This window comes from Lepidochelys olivacea, assembly GCF_965140295.1.
Source record: "Lepidochelys olivacea isolate rLepOli2 genome assembly, chromosome: 8".
NCBI classification, from domain to species: domain Eukaryota; kingdom Metazoa; phylum Chordata; order Testudines; family Cheloniidae; genus Lepidochelys; species Lepidochelys olivacea.
The window spans coordinates 56674040-56694360 of NC_140418.1; the positions used below are offsets into that span (position 1 = coordinate 56674040).

General features: G+C 39.2%; 1 protein-coding gene across 1 annotated transcript in view; it reads left to right on the forward strand.

Moving 5' to 3' along the window:
* HMCN1 (hemicentin 1) overlaps positions 1 to 20321 on the forward strand; it is a 325574-nt gene that overhangs the window by 190000 nt on the left and 115253 nt on the right. Inside the window, exons 34-43 of the mRNA XM_084636570.1 lie at positions 258 to 427; positions 675 to 829; positions 1738 to 1861; positions 3417 to 3518; positions 7367 to 7543; positions 10204 to 10355; positions 11417 to 11540; positions 14736 to 14911; positions 15253 to 15349; positions 18355 to 18477. Coding sequence (XP_084492696.1) covers positions 258 to 427; positions 675 to 829; positions 1738 to 1861; positions 3417 to 3518; positions 7367 to 7543; positions 10204 to 10355; positions 11417 to 11540; positions 14736 to 14911; positions 15253 to 15349; positions 18355 to 18477 — 1400 coding nt within the window. The remainder of the gene's footprint in view (positions 1 to 257; positions 428 to 674; positions 830 to 1737; positions 1862 to 3416; positions 3519 to 7366; positions 7544 to 10203; positions 10356 to 11416; positions 11541 to 14735; positions 14912 to 15252; positions 15350 to 18354; positions 18478 to 20321) is intronic.

A 20321-nucleotide genomic window follows, 5' to 3' on the forward strand; every position in this document is an offset into this window, starting at 1 on the left:
GCCTCTCCCAGTGCCTGCCTCCTTCCTTTCCCCTTCTCTGGTGTCTGCTTCCACATTTCCTGATAGCTCGCTTCAAGCCCTCACTTATCTCTGGGAGCCCGAAAGAAGCAGAAATCTATGTAATATCTCCAGGCTTCCTTGAAAAATAGATCTAGTTGTACTTTGACTTCCCATTTCTAGTTAATAGAAACATGTCTCTGGACTGTCACCCACTTAAAAAAAATAAGCATCTTAAGATTTTGCTTTTCTCATGCTAGGTGGTTGAAAGATGGCCAGCCAGTTGAAGAGGGAGATGGATATAAGATCTTACTAAATGGACGCAAACTTCTCATCTCCCGTGCTCAAGTGTCAGACACAGGCCACTATAAGTGTGTGGCAACAAACAAGGCAGGAGACCATGAAAGGAAATTGGATATTACTGTGCATGGTATGTTACACAAGGGAGGAAAAGAGCAGCAGACTGACTTTATGTTAAAATGATGTTGCATACCTTCATTAGCAAGAAGGTATTGTAGTTTTATACAGAACTATAAAATTTGTAGCAATGCGGTGATAAATTGGAGACAGTGAGTAGAATTGTAATAATCAAAGCCATTTGCATTGGAGAGATTCTGTAGGTTGCACATTAATACTTTCAAGTAGTGATTTATCTTTGTTTGTGTTGTGTCTTGCAGTTCCTCCAACAATCAAATCCACTGGTCCTTCTGAGAGAGCTGTGGTGGTATACAAACCCATGACACTGCAATGCATAGCCAATGGTATTCCCAGCCCTTCTATTACGTGGCTAAAAGATGGCCAGCCAGTAAACACAGCCAGAGGAAATATACGAGTAAGCACAATGCTTTTGTGGCATCCAAAATTTGAAAGATAGTTACACAAAAGTGCTAACACTCACCCCCATTAGTTTTCCTCTCCTTTTTTATTTCTCACGTGATACAATGAAGATGCTAAAGATCCACCCTGGAAGTTGATGGGAGTTTTGTCTGAGTAAGGAATTTGGGATTTCACTCAGTGTTCTGTTGTGTGAATCCCTTTAGAAATCCATATGCTGTATTTGCCAGAAGTCTAGTCTGTAGATACAATGTTCACACCTCTCAGCTGTGCCTAATTCTCCAGGGGTGGTCTTCTTTCCAACTGGAATAGCTACTGGGGGTAGCACCACCCATTTGCTGACTGGGAAGCAGGATGATGTAAATTTCTGTCTAAGCACCACCTCTGTGTCAATTTGGCACCTAAATCTTCTACTCTCCTTGGACTGTGGGATTCTGAGCGTTTGGAGACAGCCCTTCACGTTGGAGAGGTTTGTGTGGCTCTCCCAGAGGCTTGATCTTGTGCAAATCCATGCCTCTCCTTGTAACTCCTTGGCACCACAGTGCTTTCCAGGAATGGGGCTTGAAGCTGCTTTGATCTATGCTAGACTGGAATGGCTTCTGGCATCCTGCCGGCAGTCCTATGCAGTAGCAGCCTTCTCTGCCTGCAGCCATGGCTTCACAGTGTTTGCCTGTCCCTTTGCCAACCAGATCTCTTCACAGCTGTATCAGCTAATGAGTCATCACAGCCCTGTGGCTCAGGGGGTCTCTAACCTTCCAGACTAGGCCTCCTGTGTGAATGTAAGCCCCAGTCTGAAAAGAAGATGAGACATTGTATATAGTGTAAATTTGTACCTTATCATTCATCTCAGTGGCTATGTGTGGAGTCATAATGCAAAACTATTCTCTGCTTTCTGTTTTGGGGCAGCTGGAGTCTTCAGGCCGCATTCTGCAAATTGCCAAGGCCCTCCTGGAAGATGCTGGTAGATACACCTGCGTGGCAACAAATGCTGCAGGAGAAGCCCAGCAGCACATTCGGCTTCATGTGCATGGTAATGATGTTTCAGCATGTTATTAAAAAAAACTGCCTTAAAATTGCCACTTTTTAGCTTCTAACATGTCCATTCACTTCTTCTATTTTGAGCACATTCAGGAAGGCTATGTTAGCTTCCCACACTTGCATTATCTGCAGAGATGTGTCTCTCCATTTTCCTCCTTTCCTGGTCACTCTGCTTTTGTCTGAACTCATTATTGCCTCTCCAAGAAGTTCAGGGGAGAAACAAGGCCTTTGCATCAGCTGATACCAAATATCACAGGAATGAGCACCTCTCTCCAGTAAACAGTGTGTCATCCTCTTTTACACACTACTGCTGAGTTGAGAGAAGTTTCCAAGACATTAGGAGGTAAACTCGGTGTTCCTGAGCCAGGAAACAGGTACCACTATCGGCATTACTGATTGGACCCAAATCTTGTGAGAACAAGTGTTCTTTGCAAGTTTCTGCAGAAACATTTTTCCCCATATGTTAGGATCCTTTATTCTTTCAAACTTCTGGAGGGGATTTTTAATTTCCAGATGAACCAATACAGAAGGGAGTAAGGAAAGTTCAGGAGTTATTTGCATGTAAATTTGATAAATGTTTGACCATGCTTTATATATTTGAACCTCAGAGCTTCAAAACTACTGTCCAGGCCCAGAGCCAACTTCCTTTGAAGTCATGTGGTGTCTTTCTAGTGACTTCAGTGGGAGTTGGATTGGAACCCCTCTGTGGCCAAAAGGTGGATGTGGTGGTTTTTCTGTGATTTCTATTGTATCTGTTTGATTTGTGAATATGCAAGTGTGTTACATTAAATGGAAGATTGCAACACCTACCTGCATCAGGATGGGAATGAGGAACCTTGCTCCTCCTATATTCCTAAAGCCATATTTGATGTATCCAGCTGATTTTGTCCTAAGACTGACTCACACTAGTTTGTCTTTTTCTTCTACTCTTCCTGTCAGCAGTGCTGTGTGTCAGTGCCTTGTGTGTCTGCCAGAGGGAGACCAGATGTCCCGATTTTATAGGGACAGTCCCAATATTTGGGACTTTTTCTTATATAGGCTCCTATTTCCCCCCACCCTGTCCCAATTTTTCACACTTGCTATATGGTCACCCTTGTCTGCCACCTTCTAGAACATATGTGGGCTAGGTAAAGTAAAGTGCCTTTCCTTATTAAAGCTCTCTGCAGCATTCAGTTCGATGTAGCCATTTTAAAGTGTAAACTGAGTATGATTAAAAAGCTTGACATGTTAGAAAAGTGACTTTTGAAAACTGGCCCCTTCCTACCCCACTCAAGCTGTGTGTATCTTGAGTCAAATACCCCTACTTTACTGGCAAAAAGAAGTTTTTATTCCCGTTAATGCTGAAGAGCCTGTACAACTAGAGAACAGTCCAACTGCAGATGGGAGCTCATCTGGGGAGAGCCTACAAAAAGGAGGTGTGGGATATTCCCCAGACATTCAGCAGTAAATAAGCATGGTATTTCAGTATACAAAGTGCTCTGTGCACAGATGTTCTGCCAACTGTGTGGCTAAATGATTTAAACCATAATTTTTCTGCCCTTTTTCAGAACCACCCAGTGTGGAGCATGCAGGAAAGATGTTAAATGAAACCGTGGTGGTGAGTAACCCAATCCACCTTGAGTGCAAAGCATCTGGGAATCCTTTGCCAGGTATGTATGTTAAAACGAGTCTGTTAACAGGTTATTCATTTTTAAAGGCTCCTGATGATAACTGAGATTCTTAATGTGAACATAAATCTGTAATATTTAAACTAGTGAAATCAATAGTACAGTGAATATATAATGGGAAGCTCCAATAAATTTCAGTGATGTACAGTAGATGAAATTTAAAGTTAAAGTAGTAAGGATTCAGTGATCCCCACTGTTTCCCATTCAAATGAATGAGAATCGTGGATAAATTGTCCTCTCATAACTCTACCACCGGCCATGTCCACAGTAAATAACAATGTTAGCAGATGTTATTGTACACTACATGCTTCTGTGAAAAAATAGAGAAAAACAAATCCACTCACCTAATCTTATCAGGTTAATACTGCATAGTGTGGGTCAAATTTACAAAACCCAGTGTAATGAGTATGCCTGCAAAAATGGGCCAACACTGAGGACCCCATCCAAAAACACACTATTCCACCGGGTCTTTCCATACTCTTCCGTGGACTTTGCATCTGGCCCCTCGTGCACATGGAAAACCTCAACGTTTATTTCCTGATTGGCCTGTTGAGGTGGTGGTAGGTTATGCATATGTTTTTGGAACTGCATCTTCAATGCTGGCCTTTGAAAATTTGGCCTTTTTATATCTAGTCACAATTTAATTCACATTTATTCTTATTGTGCTAAATCCTTCTGTAACGATGCTGCCTTGGGTGGGACACATCGGAGAGTATCAATTCAGGACAAATTGCTTAGAGCAGAGCAGTTACAGCCCAAGGCTGGGGTTCCTTTGCACACCAGGCAAACCAAACCAGCCAAACAGAGAAGACTTCAGTTTTACCCCACTGGCTATCCAGAAGTCCTACAAGCAATTCCCTTAGACACTCCAGTTTCCCAGTATCACCACCAGTGCCACTCGTTATGGGGACAAATGGTTATGAAAACCAAAACCCCAGTAAAAGAAAAAGGTTCTTCCGATCCCAAAGGACCAAGCCCCAGACCCAGGTCAATATACAAGTCAGATTTTACCCACAAAGCACTCTGTTGCCAGTCCTTTAGAATCTAAAATCTAAAGGTTTATTCATAAATGGAGAAAGATATAGATGAAAGCTAGAATTGGTTAAATGGAATCAATTACATACAGTAATGGCAAGGTTCTTGGTTCAGGCATGTAGCAGTGATGGAATAAACTGCAGGTTCAAATCAAGTCTCTGGAGTACATCCACAGCTGGGATGGGTCATTCAGTCCTTTGTTCAGAGTTTCAGTTTGTAGCAAAGTCCCTCCAGAGGTCAGAAGCAGGACTGAAGACAAACTGGAGATGAGTCAGCTGCCTTTTATAGTCTCTTCCAGGTGAAAGGACACCTCTTTGTTCCTACTGTGGAAAATTACAGCAGCAAGATGCAGCTTGGAGTCACATGGCAAGTCACATGTCCATGCATGACTCAGTTTGCAGGCTGATGCCATTGTTTACATGTTGGTTGGAACGTTCCCAGGAAAGCTCAGATGTGGATTTGGCATCTCCCAAAGTCCATTGTCAGTTAAGTGTTTCTTGACTGGGCACTTACCGAGAATAATCCCTTCTCAAGAAGCGGACCAAATGCTTCACTGAGGCTACTAAGAATCAAACACATTAAGTAAATAGCCAATATTAATAACTTCAACTACAAAAAAGATACACAGATAATAGACAGCATAATCATAACCAGCTCATCATAACCTTTCCATAGATACCTTACTGGATCTCCTTTGTACAAGATTTGGTACAACTATAGGACCTTGGTTGCAGCAGTGATCTATACAGTCACAATTCATGTCAATAACCTTCCTCATTATATTTCCTAGTCAAATGCTCATTGACTCCAATGGGAATTTGCCTGAGTAAGGACCTCAATATTTGGCTCATAATTAGGACAGATGAATGCCTTCAGATAAAATAATCTTTACCTAAAACTTGGGCTGAAACAAACCTGAAAGACAAGCTCAAGAAGCTGGATTTCAAACACCCTATTGTTTGAATGTTTTCAGATCCAGGATTTTGGTTTGGATCCTTTCCCACTTTGAACCTCTTTTAAGGTTTGAGAAGTGTGCATTTTTTCCTTTCTGTAATCTGTATGTCTGAGAACTTCCTGCTCGTGCCAGGAAGTGAAAGAACTACAATAATGTGAGAGAGGTTGTTCTTGTAGCATTTGCTGCCCAGTTAAACTCAGGAAATACTGAAATTCTGCAAGAGGGCTTATTTTTATTTAGTTTATAGCCCAGTTTCCAGAAAAAAGATTTGACTAAAGTTCAAATGAGCATCCAAACGGAACTTTTGTACCTTTTGGATCTGATTTTTCCATTGCCTGTCATCCTTGTGTAGTCATTTACACCTGTAGAAAGTTAGATGTAACATATCAACAGTTCCAAAGGGTAGCATTGTACGCCCACTTGGCATGCATTCATTTTTCCTCAGCACTGTTTCTTCAAACCTAGTGACGATTATTTTTTTAAAAGGTTATAGTCATAGAATTCTGCCAGCTCTTCTACTTATGATATACTGCCAGGTGTTACAAACTGTCTAGAAAGAATAATTTTCAGTGCAGAGCAAAAATTTCACTTTGATCAACTTAAACCCCGCCCCCCCACCAAACAACCTAAAACAAAAACAACCCTTCCCTCCTACAAAAAAAACCCCCAACGAACAATCGAGTGTATCACTATTTAGATTAGGGAATAGAAGCACCAAGGAAAATCTCACTCCCTTCTTCCTGGAGTAAAAGGCAGAGCATTTAGCCCAATTACTGTGCTGGGTTTTCAACTCTGTATAACCCTGTGAAGGAGCATCAAAGGTTCTTGAAATACAAAAAATGTTTAATTGCTACACTGTTGTGCTAGAATGCTACTTTACCATATCTCACCATAATTATGAATCCCAAAACTCCTGTTCAGTTCCATGAGAATTCTTTGTGCTAAATGATGGCAGGATATGGCCTTGAAAAGCAACAACAACAGATCTCCTTGTCTGAGGTGACTGAAAAAAATAGGGTGTTGCTTGCAGTCACACTACCTTGTGTTGTGATTAGCATGCAGTTCTCACAAGTTAATCAGAGTCAAGCCAATGTATTTCTTGGATAGGAGACCTCCATAGAAAACATAGGTATTGTAAGAAGTGATTCAATATGTAAAAGTTTCATCTGAGGAAGCATGGACCCAGTGTCCCAGCAAGGTGTTAGTGAGACCTGAGCTGATGGAAGGGCCATCATGTGACTGAGATGCAAAATAAGGGTCCTCAACAGTTATGGTCTATTATAATCCCAAAACACTCTAATTCCACCACCCAAGTCGAATTCCTGTTAGGCTTACTGTATTCTGCCTCTGCAAGCATCCACACAAGTTTCAGTTTAATGTAGTATTTTGCATTTTCTGCCTTGAAATGTTGTCATGTTGCAGTGTATTTTTAAACAGGTGTATTTCAGTTTAGTAGTAGATGAAGTGGCCTCTATATACATGCTTAATAGAATGGTTTATTAGGTTGATAAATTGTTTTGGGACAGACGTATCTATATACATATAAAATTATAGTTGTTGTTGTTACTGAATGTCATAGGTGTATGCAGTACCTTACAAAAAAGTTAGTAGTTATCACTACTATTGTTATAACTTTGCTATTACTGTAGTTTAAATATAGTGAATATTGATTTATTTTTAGTTAGCGTTTAGAAAAATTTAACCAGTGTTTGAACAAAGACTGAAAGTTTTACGATAATTTGGAAAGTTTCTTTCTATTGTTGCCTAGAACTAGCTTTATTACTGCCAGCTATAAGGGTACAGTCAGTAACTTTTCCCTCTCTCTTATTTCACATTGCAGTTATCACATGGTACAAAGATAGTCATCCACTTGCTGGCGCTGCAAGTGTCACGTTCTTAAACAGGGGGCAAATCGTTCAGCTTGACAGTGCCCAGATCTCTGACACTGGCATTTATAAATGTGTGGCTGTCAATACAGCAGGAACAGCTGAGCTCTTTTACAACCTGCAGGTTCATGGTAAGTGTTGCATATCATAAAAACAGCTTGAGGAAAATAATCTATGTGCATTTTGCCTGCTCTTTTCCAGTTTTATTATACATACTTAATACAATCCTTCCTATCACTAATTATTTTCTGAGGGGAGTTGTGGAGAATACCAAGGCCACATTTCTCTCTTTAGAGCATTGACATGGGAAAACTCGATTGAAGATGTTTGTCAATTCTGATAGGAGAGAGCAGTTTAGCCAGATCTGTCAGAGAAACTTAAATGTTGCTGCTGCAGCAGTTTGAAAAGGTAGGGGGTATTGTTCATTGTTGATCATTTTGAACTCTACAACAGGTAAATATACCATAGAAAGAAAACAGAAGCTGATTCATAGTTCAGAGGCTTTAGAGGAAATTGTATTTGGTTGTATAAAATTAAAATGAAATTGTGAGTCTTTAGTTTATAGTCACTAAAAACCTGATCAAAACCCCTCAGTCCCTAAGACAAATTTGCCTTCAGAATTTGCTCACACACAACATATTTCAGTGGGAGCCTTCCACTCTAATCTGCAGCCAGAATTTGGCACAGTGGTATCAGGGTTGTATTCTTCCACTGAGATGCACAAACAGCATGTAATTCCTTTTAATGTTAATTAACCAATAATGACCTTGGGCAGTGCCTTTCCTTGGGATTAATGACTATCTGACAGAATTTGATGGCCCAAAACACAGCCAAAAGCAATTAACCCCACCCAGTCATTAATCCCCAGGAAATGTTTGGTGCCAAGGTCATTATTTCTGTTCAAAGCTAAAAATTAAAAAATAACTCTTAAACACATGGGCTTCTTTTTATGGAGGCTGGAGTTTCAGTTCAGTAATACCCTTTGGGTTAGCCAGATAGATTAGACTCACAGGATTTGTTTACCATTCCAGATCAAAACATGTCACCCAGTACTGCAATCAGTTGCAATCAAAGAAAGATTAAACCGTTCCTAATGCACGTAGCCAGTTCAGTGTGTACCTAATGGGTCTGGGAAGAGAATCCGTTCTGACCTATCCAGTGATCAGTTTACACTGTGAAGCATGAGATCATAATACTATTCTTTAACCCTACATAAGTACGGTCATCATGTGTAAATTATTTCTTTATATTTCGTTCAGTTTAAAGTAGAAGTTATGAACAATGAGGAGATAATGGACTCTAAAGGATTCATGGCAGAACACAGGAGAAGTTATATTGAGTTTAATGAGCATATATTTCTCTTATCTTGATTCTTATACCATGCTCATCACTGTAGTGTATGACCATATTTCTCATCCCATTAATATCTCATTTTATTCAAATTCTGCTGTAGAAACAGTATTTTGGTTACAGTAGCTACAGCATAAATTGGCATTGTGTTCTCATTGTTTAGAAAACAATACTCCAATCTTAACATTGAAGAGAGTTATAGAACTATTTGTAGGTGCCAAATCTTCTGAATTCAGATAAAGTATATTCATATGATTTCATTGTCTGAAGGTGTTTTTAGTTGTTTCTCACCATTATAAAACATTTGCAATTATCGAAGAACAATGGATACTTGTTACGGCAAATTGTATGGCAAACTGCTTATCTTCCAGCATTTCTGGTTCTACTAGAGCTTATTTATCAGGGAGAATGAATAGTCTGCATCATGGTTTACCAGAAATTGTTCACTCATTAAAACAATTGAGCAACTAGTTTTCCATGAATAATTTATCTGATTAACATACGCTCTTTTTCTATACATAGAACATCTGTGAGTAGATTATGACATTCTTTTCTTTCTATGTTAATCATGAAAGGTTCACTGCAAGTTTTAAATTGTTGTTACAGATACTGAATATTTAAGCTATGTTGCTTGGTTGTAATTGGTGAGATAAGTCACACAATACTGTTTTAATTTCCTGACTAGATAAGTCAAACTTTTCCCATATGCACATCTAAATTTTGTTTTCTGCAAATACTCATCCATTTGACTTTGAATTGCACTGATACAAATATTTGTAGAATATAAAATTCCAGTCACTTGAATGTTCATGGGAAGCAAACATAAAAGGAAAGGAACACAAGGGTGGCCAAAGCAATTCATTTAAAAATTCAAGCAAGTGTCCCTTTAAATGCAGCCCTGCAAAATTCTACTCAGCCACTCAACTAAAGCAAGTAATTTATGACGAGTAGTTAAGATGTTTTTCATTATCATGTAAAAAGTGGGCAGGTAGATTTTGTAGGCGCCTGGACCTGTACATTTTCATGTCAATTTCACAAGGTTGATTTACTATATTCCATATGTATTTGCTTCATTAGATTTAGATTTAAATTTTTGCTTTAATACTCACTGGTAAGATCTTTCACAAGGTCTAAATGCAGTATTGTAAAAATTTGAGAGAACATTTTCAGATTTTATGTTATGATTTCTGGTTTTCATGGCTGCCCTCTGGGCAACGGGCCCATTACTGCTCACCATACTCACACGAGTGGTTCCAATGAAGATATCTGACTACTTATGTAAGTAAAGAGAGTAGGATTTGGCACAGTGTGGACAAATGACAAACGATGGACTGCCTTGCAGTTTCAGGAAGAAAAACTCTTTCCAAAAGTAAGTGGCACATTTAATTTTGTTCTGATTTATATTTCTCCATAGCTATCTTAAGTTTGTTCTGTTTTTCAGTGCCCCCATCAATTTCTGGCAAGAATGAGATGGTGGCAGTGGTGGTTAATAATCTAGTGAGGCTGGAATGTGAAGCCAGAGGTATCCCTACACCCATTCTGACTTGGCTGAAAGACGGTAGCCCCGTTTCCAGCTTTTCTGATGGACTCCAGGTAATCGATGCAAACCTTAGTACTTGTAGGTTTTTTGGTATCTTGACATGAGTACTTAAAACTAGTTTATTTTAATGGAACTGGATTTTTAGAGGGTTTTCAGTGAGGCATGTGTGCCTTTCCTGTCAAGGTTACTGGTTCAAATCTAGCCTGTGTTGGTAATAACCATAGGTATGAAGATTGCTCACTGTAGCCTTTATGAAATTAATTGGTGCTCTTAGTCAAGAGTTCATACTGCTAAAATTGGCACTTCTCAGAGAGGAAAGAATGAATAAGGAAATTAAACCGTGCTGCCACTGTGAGGTGATTCATTTGAGGTCAAGACTGAGCCACATTGGTCAGGCAATTTGGGGAAGTTTGCACTGCAGCTGCCTATGAAAACCTGTCCTGTGGATAAATAGAGGCTGTCAACTAGCGCTTTTTCAGTGGTAGTAAATTCAAACAAAAATGTCCATTAAAGGAATTCAGGGAAGTGTTAACCATGGATACAATGCCATGATGCTAACTAGTAGCATTGTTGTTAATAAAAATAATGTATATAGCACCATACAGTAAAATTGCAAGTTTCAAGTATGTGCTAAGGAAGGATTCCTGTTGAGATAGCCAAGATATGACACAAAATAATAGTTGGGGAGTTGGAGAAAAGAAGATGGAAAGGATGATTCCTGGAAGAAGTGGATTTTAAGGAGAGATTTGAAAGAGGGGAGAGAGGGAATGTGTTAGAAAATGGAGATTGTTCCAGGCATAGAGGGAGGCAAAATAGATGTGAAGCTGAGAGTGAGAGGCTGACGTCCAGATTCTGAAAAGACTTACGAATACACATAGCCCAGTTGGGGCCTGCATAAAATTAAGTATGTGCTTCAGTCTTTGCAGGATCTGAGTTGGGAGAAACACAAGGGAAAGAGAGAAGAGATGTAATCGGAGCATTTTTTGCTTCAAAATGAAAGATAATGGTTCTAAGATAATGAAAGATAATGGTTCTAACTCTGTTATACTGCAGTATATTACTAGAGAAACTAAAAGAGTATAATGAAAGTGTCCTTGCAACCTTTCTTTTACAGGTTCTCTCTGGGGGTCGTGTCTTGGCACTGACTAGCGCTCAGATCAGTGACACAGGAAAGTATATCTGTGTTGCAGTGAATGCTGCTGGGGAGAAACAAAGGGATATTGATCTCAGAGTTTATGGTGAGCATTCTGACAGCTTCCTATAGTATGAACATTGACATTGATGCCCAAACTTGTTTTTATCCATAACAAGGGCTCAACTCTTAGAGCTACTTTAAGGAAGGCTGGGCCTAATTGAACATAAACTAGGAAAGAGACCAGGTAGTGAGAAGGAATATGTTCCTCTGTGTATCTACAAGACAAGTATAGCAGAGGCAGGGCAGTGTTAGCTTCCTCCACACTTCCCAGCCAATGTTTCTCAGGCTTGAGCTGGTGGGACCTTCTCACAACCCATTACTGGATGTACTTGTCCTCTCTGAGGTTACAGCAAAGGAGAGCGATTTCACCAGCTGTGACAGAGGGTTCTGTGCGCTGTAGTGATGCATGCTTAAAAAGAGCATTGAAATAAAGGCTGGTCTGGGTTGAACTCAGCTGCATGGCAATCTTGAGAAGCCTTGAAGGCTGTCACCTAAAATTAATATTATTGTTAATACTTAACTCCAGTAGGTAGACTAATTAAGAAATGAGAGGGAGAGAAGAATTTGGAATGCTACGGAGGCCGAGATGGTTAGAAACTTGGTACATACTTGACCAAATTAAGAGTTTGAACAAGTTTGTTAACATATCCTGTAAGATAATTAGATTCATTTTAATCCTTTGTTCCTTCAGAAACAGATTCTCTATTTTTTTTTAGTCCCTGTTTCTCAGTTTTGTAATGCAGTTTCCTTTTGAACATAGTTCAAGTCATGTAGCTGAAAGGAGAAGTAATTGGTGAAAAATATTTGGAAATAAATTAGCTTTCTGCAGTAACAGGTCAGCCTTCAATGTTCAGTTCCACAAACTGTCATGAAGAATCCAGGCCTTCTGTAAATTCTACAAAGAAAGTAAGATAAACAGATTTTTTTACAGTTATTATGTTTCTTATCCACAAAGACCAGACTTTTCCCCTAAATTATTTTCAAGCTGTGATATCAGCTGTTCTGTTTAGTATTTCCTGTGTTAAGAAAAACAATGCTATATTATGGGTTTTTTTCTCATGATATCTTGAGACCTGTATTGCTCGGGTATTGAGTGCTACCTTGGGGCAGTTTTAATCTCATATGCACTAATTATGAAAAAGTCTCTTTGTTTTGAATAAGGTTTATGGTATTTCTCCTACGGTGGATGAGGTAATACCTTTTATTTGACCAACTTATGCTGGTGAAAGAGACAAGCTTTTGAGCTACACAGTGCTCTTCTTTGGGTCATTTTAGATATTTCTCACAGACAGTGTTTCCTTTTTCTCCCCCCCCCATATTTTGTTTAATATTACACGTCGTTTATGGAATGTTAAAGTTGCACAGTTAAAAATAAAAGGAAATGTAAAAGTTAAAGTTCTTGCAGCACCCTTTTATGTCACATTGCAGATGTGTGGTACAGAGCAGAAATAAAAACCCCATTAGACATGTGCAATGTAGCCAAGCAAATGTTGTTGTTAGAACCTCAACTTTTTTCAGTTCTTGATTTATTATATTTTTGACGTCAACTTAATGTTGTATTAATAAAGTTTTTATATTTAATTTGCCTCCTTTTAAAAAAATAGCAGCAAAGGAAAGAAGGTTGAAACAGCACACTAAGTTGCTTTTTACGGATTGAAGAGTACTGATGCAACTAGGCTGTCTTAACTTTTTATGTCATTTCAAGATTTTATCAAGAATTTTACTCTCTAATGCACAGCTGATACTTTCAAAGCTGCTTAGGGTTTTTGGAAGCCCAGTTCTGTCCAATCCCCCTCAAGTAGGTCTGAAAATCTCAGCCTACCATAGATAAGCACACACTTATGAAATTCAGACTTAACCAAGTGTGCACTCACAGTAGCCAGTTTTCAATCATAATTTTGGGCCTTCTCCTCCAAATCCTTACTCAGAAGAGTATCTCACATGAATAAGATCTATTCCTGTAAGTAAGGATATGCAGGATTTGTCCCCCCATTAAAATCTAAATCTCTTTTCAGACTTGGTCCTGAATGTATTCCTCAGTGAGTATTAAGTGTCAAGTGCTAAGGCAGTTGCTTTTGAGTTACCTATGTGTGCGGGAAACTTTTTTTCCATTTTTAAAATGAGGAAAAGTGTAGTTATATATGTGTGAAAATGGGGGAGGGGAGGGAGTTGTCACAGAAACTGTTACACGCATTTAATTATAGTGTTTGTTCTCAGCACATACAATAACTAGCTAGCAAATACCATACATAACACATAGAGGATAACCATAGAATGGTAGATTATGAACTAATGATGATTAAATCATTAATTATCGTTCATTTGGCTGGAACCATAAACATTCAGCCTGCTCTGGGCAAAATTCTCCTCTCACTTCCAAAAGATCAGAAAGTGTAGCACATGAGTAAAATGATATTGGGCCATAGAGTTCCTCAACAACTTTCTATTGCCAATTTCCATTAATGGTTCTTTAAGGAACCTAACGTGAGATAGTTTCAACATTAGTCATCATGGCACTGCAAGAAGGAGGTTAAGTCTGTCCTTTCTTTCCTCATCTCATTGCTCCTTATCGTAGCCCTTTGAGCCACATTTGTTCCATGGTTCTAAATGGTTTTCATTTGCTAAATTATATTACAACTATTTGCGTACTTGCCTTAGGCTTTGTCTACACTAGCACTTTTGTTGGCAAAACTTTTGCCAGTCAGAGGAGTGAAAAAAACACACTCCTGACCGACATAAGTTTCACCGACAAAAGCGCTGGTGTGGACAGTGCTATGTCGGTGGGAGAGTGCCTCCCGCTGACATAGCTACCACTGCTCACTGGGGGTGGTTTAATTATGCCGGCAAGAGAGCTCTCTCCCATCGGCATAGAGCGGCTACACAGAAGACATTATAACAGCACAGCTGCAGTGGTACAGCTGTGCCACTGTAAGGTCCGTAGTGTAGACATAGCCTTACTCTGTATCTTCACCATCTCCCTGCAAGTAGAATTTCACCATTTCTCTCCACTAGGAATTTCACTAACATATCTCTGGTGGTGAGAACTCTTTGTACGCAATTGGGACAGTATATCTGATACATGATCATAGACCAGCTGTTTCATTCCACGCACAATGTGTCAAACTGGCTGATAGCTGCCGTCTTATTTTTATTAGGTGGGTGTACTAACTCCTCAGTGTGTCTTGTGAGAGTCTGTGTTGGCCAGGGGATTTATTCTTTGTTTTATGTGTTGTTTTAGTTCCACCAAACATTATGGGAGAAGAACAGAATGTCTCTGTGCTCATCAGCCAAGCAGTGGAGCTGCGCTGCCAGAGCAATGCCATTCCCCCACCCAGGCTGACTTGGCTCAAAGATGGCCGACCTTTGTTAAAGAAACCAGGCCTCAGCATCTCTGAAGATGGAAGTGTATTGAAGGTAAAGTTCACTTGTGAGACTCCTGTAGTGCTTACTTTCTCGGCCGCTTATCAATCATGAAGACACTATTCTTTTTCCAGGCTATCAGCAACTTGAGAGGAGATCTTTACAGTATAAGTCCCATTGATACCCATATGAATAATGGATGAGTGCTATGGGGAACACATATTCCTGAGTTTTTAGGATAGTGTATCATCCCTGCTAAATTTATGTTTAAAGTTTTAGATTGACTGGTGTAAAAATAAACAACTTCACCCTAATAACATTTAATACATAATACTCTATACACAAAATAAAAACCTACTCATAATGATAGTCAAAAGGTTTAATTTTATTTCTAGATTGAAGAAGCTCAGGTTCAAGACACTGGACGTTACACTTGTGAAGCCACAAATGTTGCTGGGAAAACAGAAAAGAACTATAATGTCAATGTTTGGGGTAAGTCTATAATACTATATCAAGCCTGGGGACAAAACTCTGGTAAAGCTGTGAAGCATAATGCTGGAGCACACTGTGTATTTCATATGTAGTTCATTTCTGAGGTTGATCCTATGTTGCCTATAAAATAAGCCATGCTTAGTGTTTCACAAGGAGCTTAGAAATTGACATGGGACTACCCAAATGTTACCTTCAGGCAGACCTAAAATGTATACCTATGCATTATGATACATGGAGTAAAGAAAGCAAAAGAACAATTTTGCCCACATAAAAATATTAGACCATATTTTCAGTACGACTTCAATTTGGCTTCTAAATTAATGTAATCAAAATTTTAGACACCTCATAATCTCAGATTTGCACGCACAAACAATATTTACATATCCGCTTTGGGTAGTTAGATATATAACTAACCAATTTGTTTACACCAATGTCTTTTGGATTAAACCCACATAATTTCCAAGTTTTTGGGGTGTGCAATTTTGGAGGCTGAGAATCCAAATTACTCTCTCATAGTTATATTTACTATGCACAGTTTAACAGTTGTAAATAATAACAATAGCTGTAGTAAAAAAGGTTAATGCTAATAGACAGATATGAATCAGAAATCACACATGATGCAGATATGTGAGGAGGTGCTATTTTAGCATAGTCATTTTCTGACCATAAATGTATCTTCAAAAATAATAATCAGTTTATTCTGTCATCAGCCATAAACAATTAGCTGACTGAAATTTTCTGATATCAGTCAATATGTGATTAGTATGACTGATTACTACTTTTTAGTATAGAAAACAACATTCTTTTATATAAAACAATGTCATTTTCTGTACTAAAAAGTAGTAATATAAAACAATGTTTTATATACTAAATATATGTTTTATATTTATAAAAAGTAGTATATAAAGCAATGTCAAGTTTGGTTGATGGTGCCCTACCAAGTAAGTGAGACCTGAATGGAATCCTAAACCATGTGACTTTAATGGGATAAATAACTTGGCTTAGAGCCAATTAGACTGCTGATTTTGTTTTATTATAAAGGTATGAAAACTTTCCTGTTTAGGTAAAATTCACCTCAGTGCAGGGATCCAGAACAAGGCCCAGGAACCACTTAAGTTCAAATAAGTCCTCAAAATAGAGTGTAAGTGGGACTTAGAAGGGCATATATGCCTTGTGCTGGCTGAATTTCACCCATTATGAACAACAAAAAAAATAACCTTAACAAAACTAAATAATTCCCTTATCCTAGAGATATTTGTATTCAGTGCACATATTTTGAGCCTAATTTTTGGCTTCCTATTAGTGACCAGCAAAGTTAGGTGCAATTACTTGTTCCCTCTTAAATGAAGTCATCAAAACAGAGGCCAGGTTTTTTCAATCTGGCTCTGGATATGTATAATGCATGATACTCTAGTAAAATATTATATTTTCCTGAGCCTTCAAAAATCAGAATTTATTTGAAAAACAGGTGATATAAAATCTTAATTTAGACTGGCATTTATATGGTGGTTGGGGGCTGTGTTACAATGTGGATGATGCCTATGATGTACCTAGTCTGTGAATAGATAGAAAACTTCTGTCTCCACACACTTTTCACCAGCAACACATCCACTCTCTGCATCTCCCACCTTATGTCCATCCCCAGTTTCACAGCAGACTCTCACTGTTGCAAAAGATTCTTCTGTGGCTTCAGCGGAGGGAGCTGGATTTGCTCCTTTTGTGCACAGAGAGCATTTTAATACCATTTTGAAGGAAGAGATAATTTTGTGTTAGTTAGCAGCATTGACTGGAAAAACTTAATGGAAACCAAAAGTTGCCTGTAAAAGCCATCTGTGGTTAACTGTTTAGAATGAAATCCTTTGTTTACACACTAGGAGCAGAAATGATACTTGCCATATTTTTGAGTGGTAAATACAGGAAATGTGTCCATCTGACTATGTTCTGAGTTCTAGTCAGATCCCCAGAGCTAACTCGAATTGCAGAAACTGTCAGAACACAGCCTATGTACTAAAGATAATATTTGGCTCTTTGGAGACTGTCATAAGCTTAATGGTTTGAAGCAGAACAAATGAAACCAAAGCTTGAAACCAGTATAATACAGTATAAAGCTTTACAGTCGCCAGTGTTGAAATTCATGCATCTGTTTCTGCTCTATAAAAAATTAAGAGAATCAGAGGGCTAAAGTGTCAGACCGAAATGCTTTCCTATTTTCATGTGGCAGAAATGTGTTGGATAAGCCATTCACTAGTGAGATTCCCTTCTCCCACTTCAGCCTGAGATATCCACTGCTTCTCCTGGTCAATTTTCAAGGATTTACTATTGTATGTTAAGGAAAGTTGCCTCCCCAGCTCCAAGCAGGCCATTATCTCTTCTGTGGGACCTGACCCAAAGTATTAAAAACTGTTGAAGATCAGAGTGAAAATGGATTGGCCCTTCTTTTCTGTGCTTCCTTTCCTGTTGCATAATAACTGAACAGAGGGGACACTCAATATTAGACCCAGCAAAAGGAAATATTTCTTTGTGAAGCATGCAGACAATCAAAGATTTTGTGGCCACAGGAAGTAAACAAGATTGTGGCTGTAGTTGAATTTTAAAAGGGGCTGAGTAGCTTGCAGACTTACAGTATCAAAAGGTACATAAGCTAAGATAATGAGTTGGGCAATCATTCAGGGTCAGTTTCTGCCTGGCAGGTCTGTAGTGTAGGTAAAGGCATAGGAGCCTTCTCTTATGGTGCAACCTGCATAAAAGCCAGTCAGAATTGCAGCGTATGTGCTCAGCAGAGGACAGGAATTGCTCTGATTCTCCTGGAGGAGGGAGCCAGTCACGCAGAGGGAGTATGCTGTACCTCACAGAGGGGTATTCCTCCAGGACAGTGGATGCAGTACCTGTGTCCTGCTCAGTGCACAATGGGATTCCATTTGCTTTTACCAGGTCTGATATTGGCCCAGTGTTAGCAGGTCTCATTCTGATTCAAACTGAGTGCATTTTTTGGTATTTGTTTTCAGTGCCACCGAGTATTTATGGTTCAGATGAACTCTCCCAGTTGGCAGTAATTGAAGGAAGTCTTATCAGTTTGGTATGTGAATCCAGTGGTATTCCACCACCAAGCCTTACCTGGAAAAAGAACAGTGAGTTACCATTGTCAATAATTACAAACTGTTAATTTTCTTCTTGCAGTTTTCGCCATTTTCCCCCTCAGACACTTTGGGAGGAATTTTCATAGGACCCTAAGGAAATTAAGGTGCTTAAATGCCATTGAAATTCAGTGGGATTTCCTTAGGCTCCTTTTACATTCTCAACCTCAGCGTGATGACAATAGTATCTAGCTACAATCATTGCCATTTGTGATTTAACGAACTTTCTTTTACCCAGATCAATATTTACAGGGAACTGTAAATCCTTGTGGCTTCAGGGTATAAACTGATCACCAGCATATGTCCTCCTTATGATTTAGTATTGCACAGTTAGGTGCATTTTGAATTTTTCCTCACTACGCTTAAGCATTGACCAATTGGAGACAGGATATCAGACAAGATAGAACCATTGAACTGTTCCAATATGGTAATTCCTATGTTCTTAATCAGTCCCAGTGTTTAAGTCTAGACATGCCTTTCCAGCGTGTCTTATCTATTTATCTGTATATTTATGTTCTTTTTAGGGCACTGTTCTTGTGGTATCTGAATGACTGAACCTAACTGAATTTTGTAGGAGTTGTAGGAAAAGAAATGTTTGTTATAAAACACTACATTTACTTAATAGAATTTTCAGACAAGATTCAATTGTGGCAAATCCTTATTATGCTGCATTATCATTTAGTCATTCTGTCATCTTATAGAAGCTAAAAAGGCAAATACAAGTTGTCTTATTACTGTATAGTAAGGACTAAATTTTCACACTCTGGTACCTAAAATTAAATTAAAATATTTCAGCATTCAGAAAAACATTTGAAAGTGGCAGCTTCATCTTCAAAGGTTCTGAGCACCCAGAGCTCATACTTCTCAGCCCCTTCAAAAATCTCCTCCATAAACAAATGTATGTATCTAACAGAGCAGTATGACTGCTCAGAGCTCCAGTATGAACCTGCAGAAAAACCTGAGAGTCTCTGGATTAAGTTTAGAAGTGTGAGCAACAAGGGTGATGTCGTGGTGGGAGTCTGCTATAGACCACTAGACCAGGGGGATGAGGTGGACGAGGCTTTCTTCCGGCAACTAACGGAAGTTACTAGATGGCAGGCCCTAGTTCTCATGGGAGATTTCAATCACCCTGATATCTGCTGGGAGAGCAATACAGCAGTGCACAGACAATCCAAGAAGTTTTTGGAAAGTGTAGGGGACAATTTCCTATGAACTAACTAGGAGCAGAGCTCTTCTTGACCTGCTGCTCACAAACCTGGAAGAATTAGTAGGGGAAGCAAAAGTGGACGGGAACCTGGGAGGCAGTGACCATGAGATCGTCGAGTTCAGGATCCTGACAGAAGGAAGAAAGGAGAACCAGCAGAATACGGACCCTGGACTTCAGAAAAACAGACTTTGACTCTCTCAAGGAACTGATGGGCAGGATTTCCTGAGAGAATAACATGAGGGGGAAAGGAGTCCAAGAGAGCTGGCTGTATTTTAAAGAATCCTTACTGAGGTTGCAGGAACAAACCATCCTGATGTGTAGAAAGAATAGTAAATATGGCAGGTGACCAGCTTGGCTTAACAGTGAAATCCTTGCTGATCTTAAACACAAAAAAGAAGCTTACAAGAAGTGGAAGATTGGACAAATGAGCAGGGAGGAGTATAAAAATATTGCTCAGGCACGCAGGAGTGAAATCAGGAAGGCCAAATCAGGAGTTGCGGCTAGCAAGAGATGTTAAGAGTAACAAGAAGCATTTCTTCTGGTATGTTAGCAACAAGAAGAAAGTCAAGGAAAGGGTGGGCCCCTTCCTGAATGAGGGAGGCAACCTAGTGACAGAGGAAGTGGAAAAAGC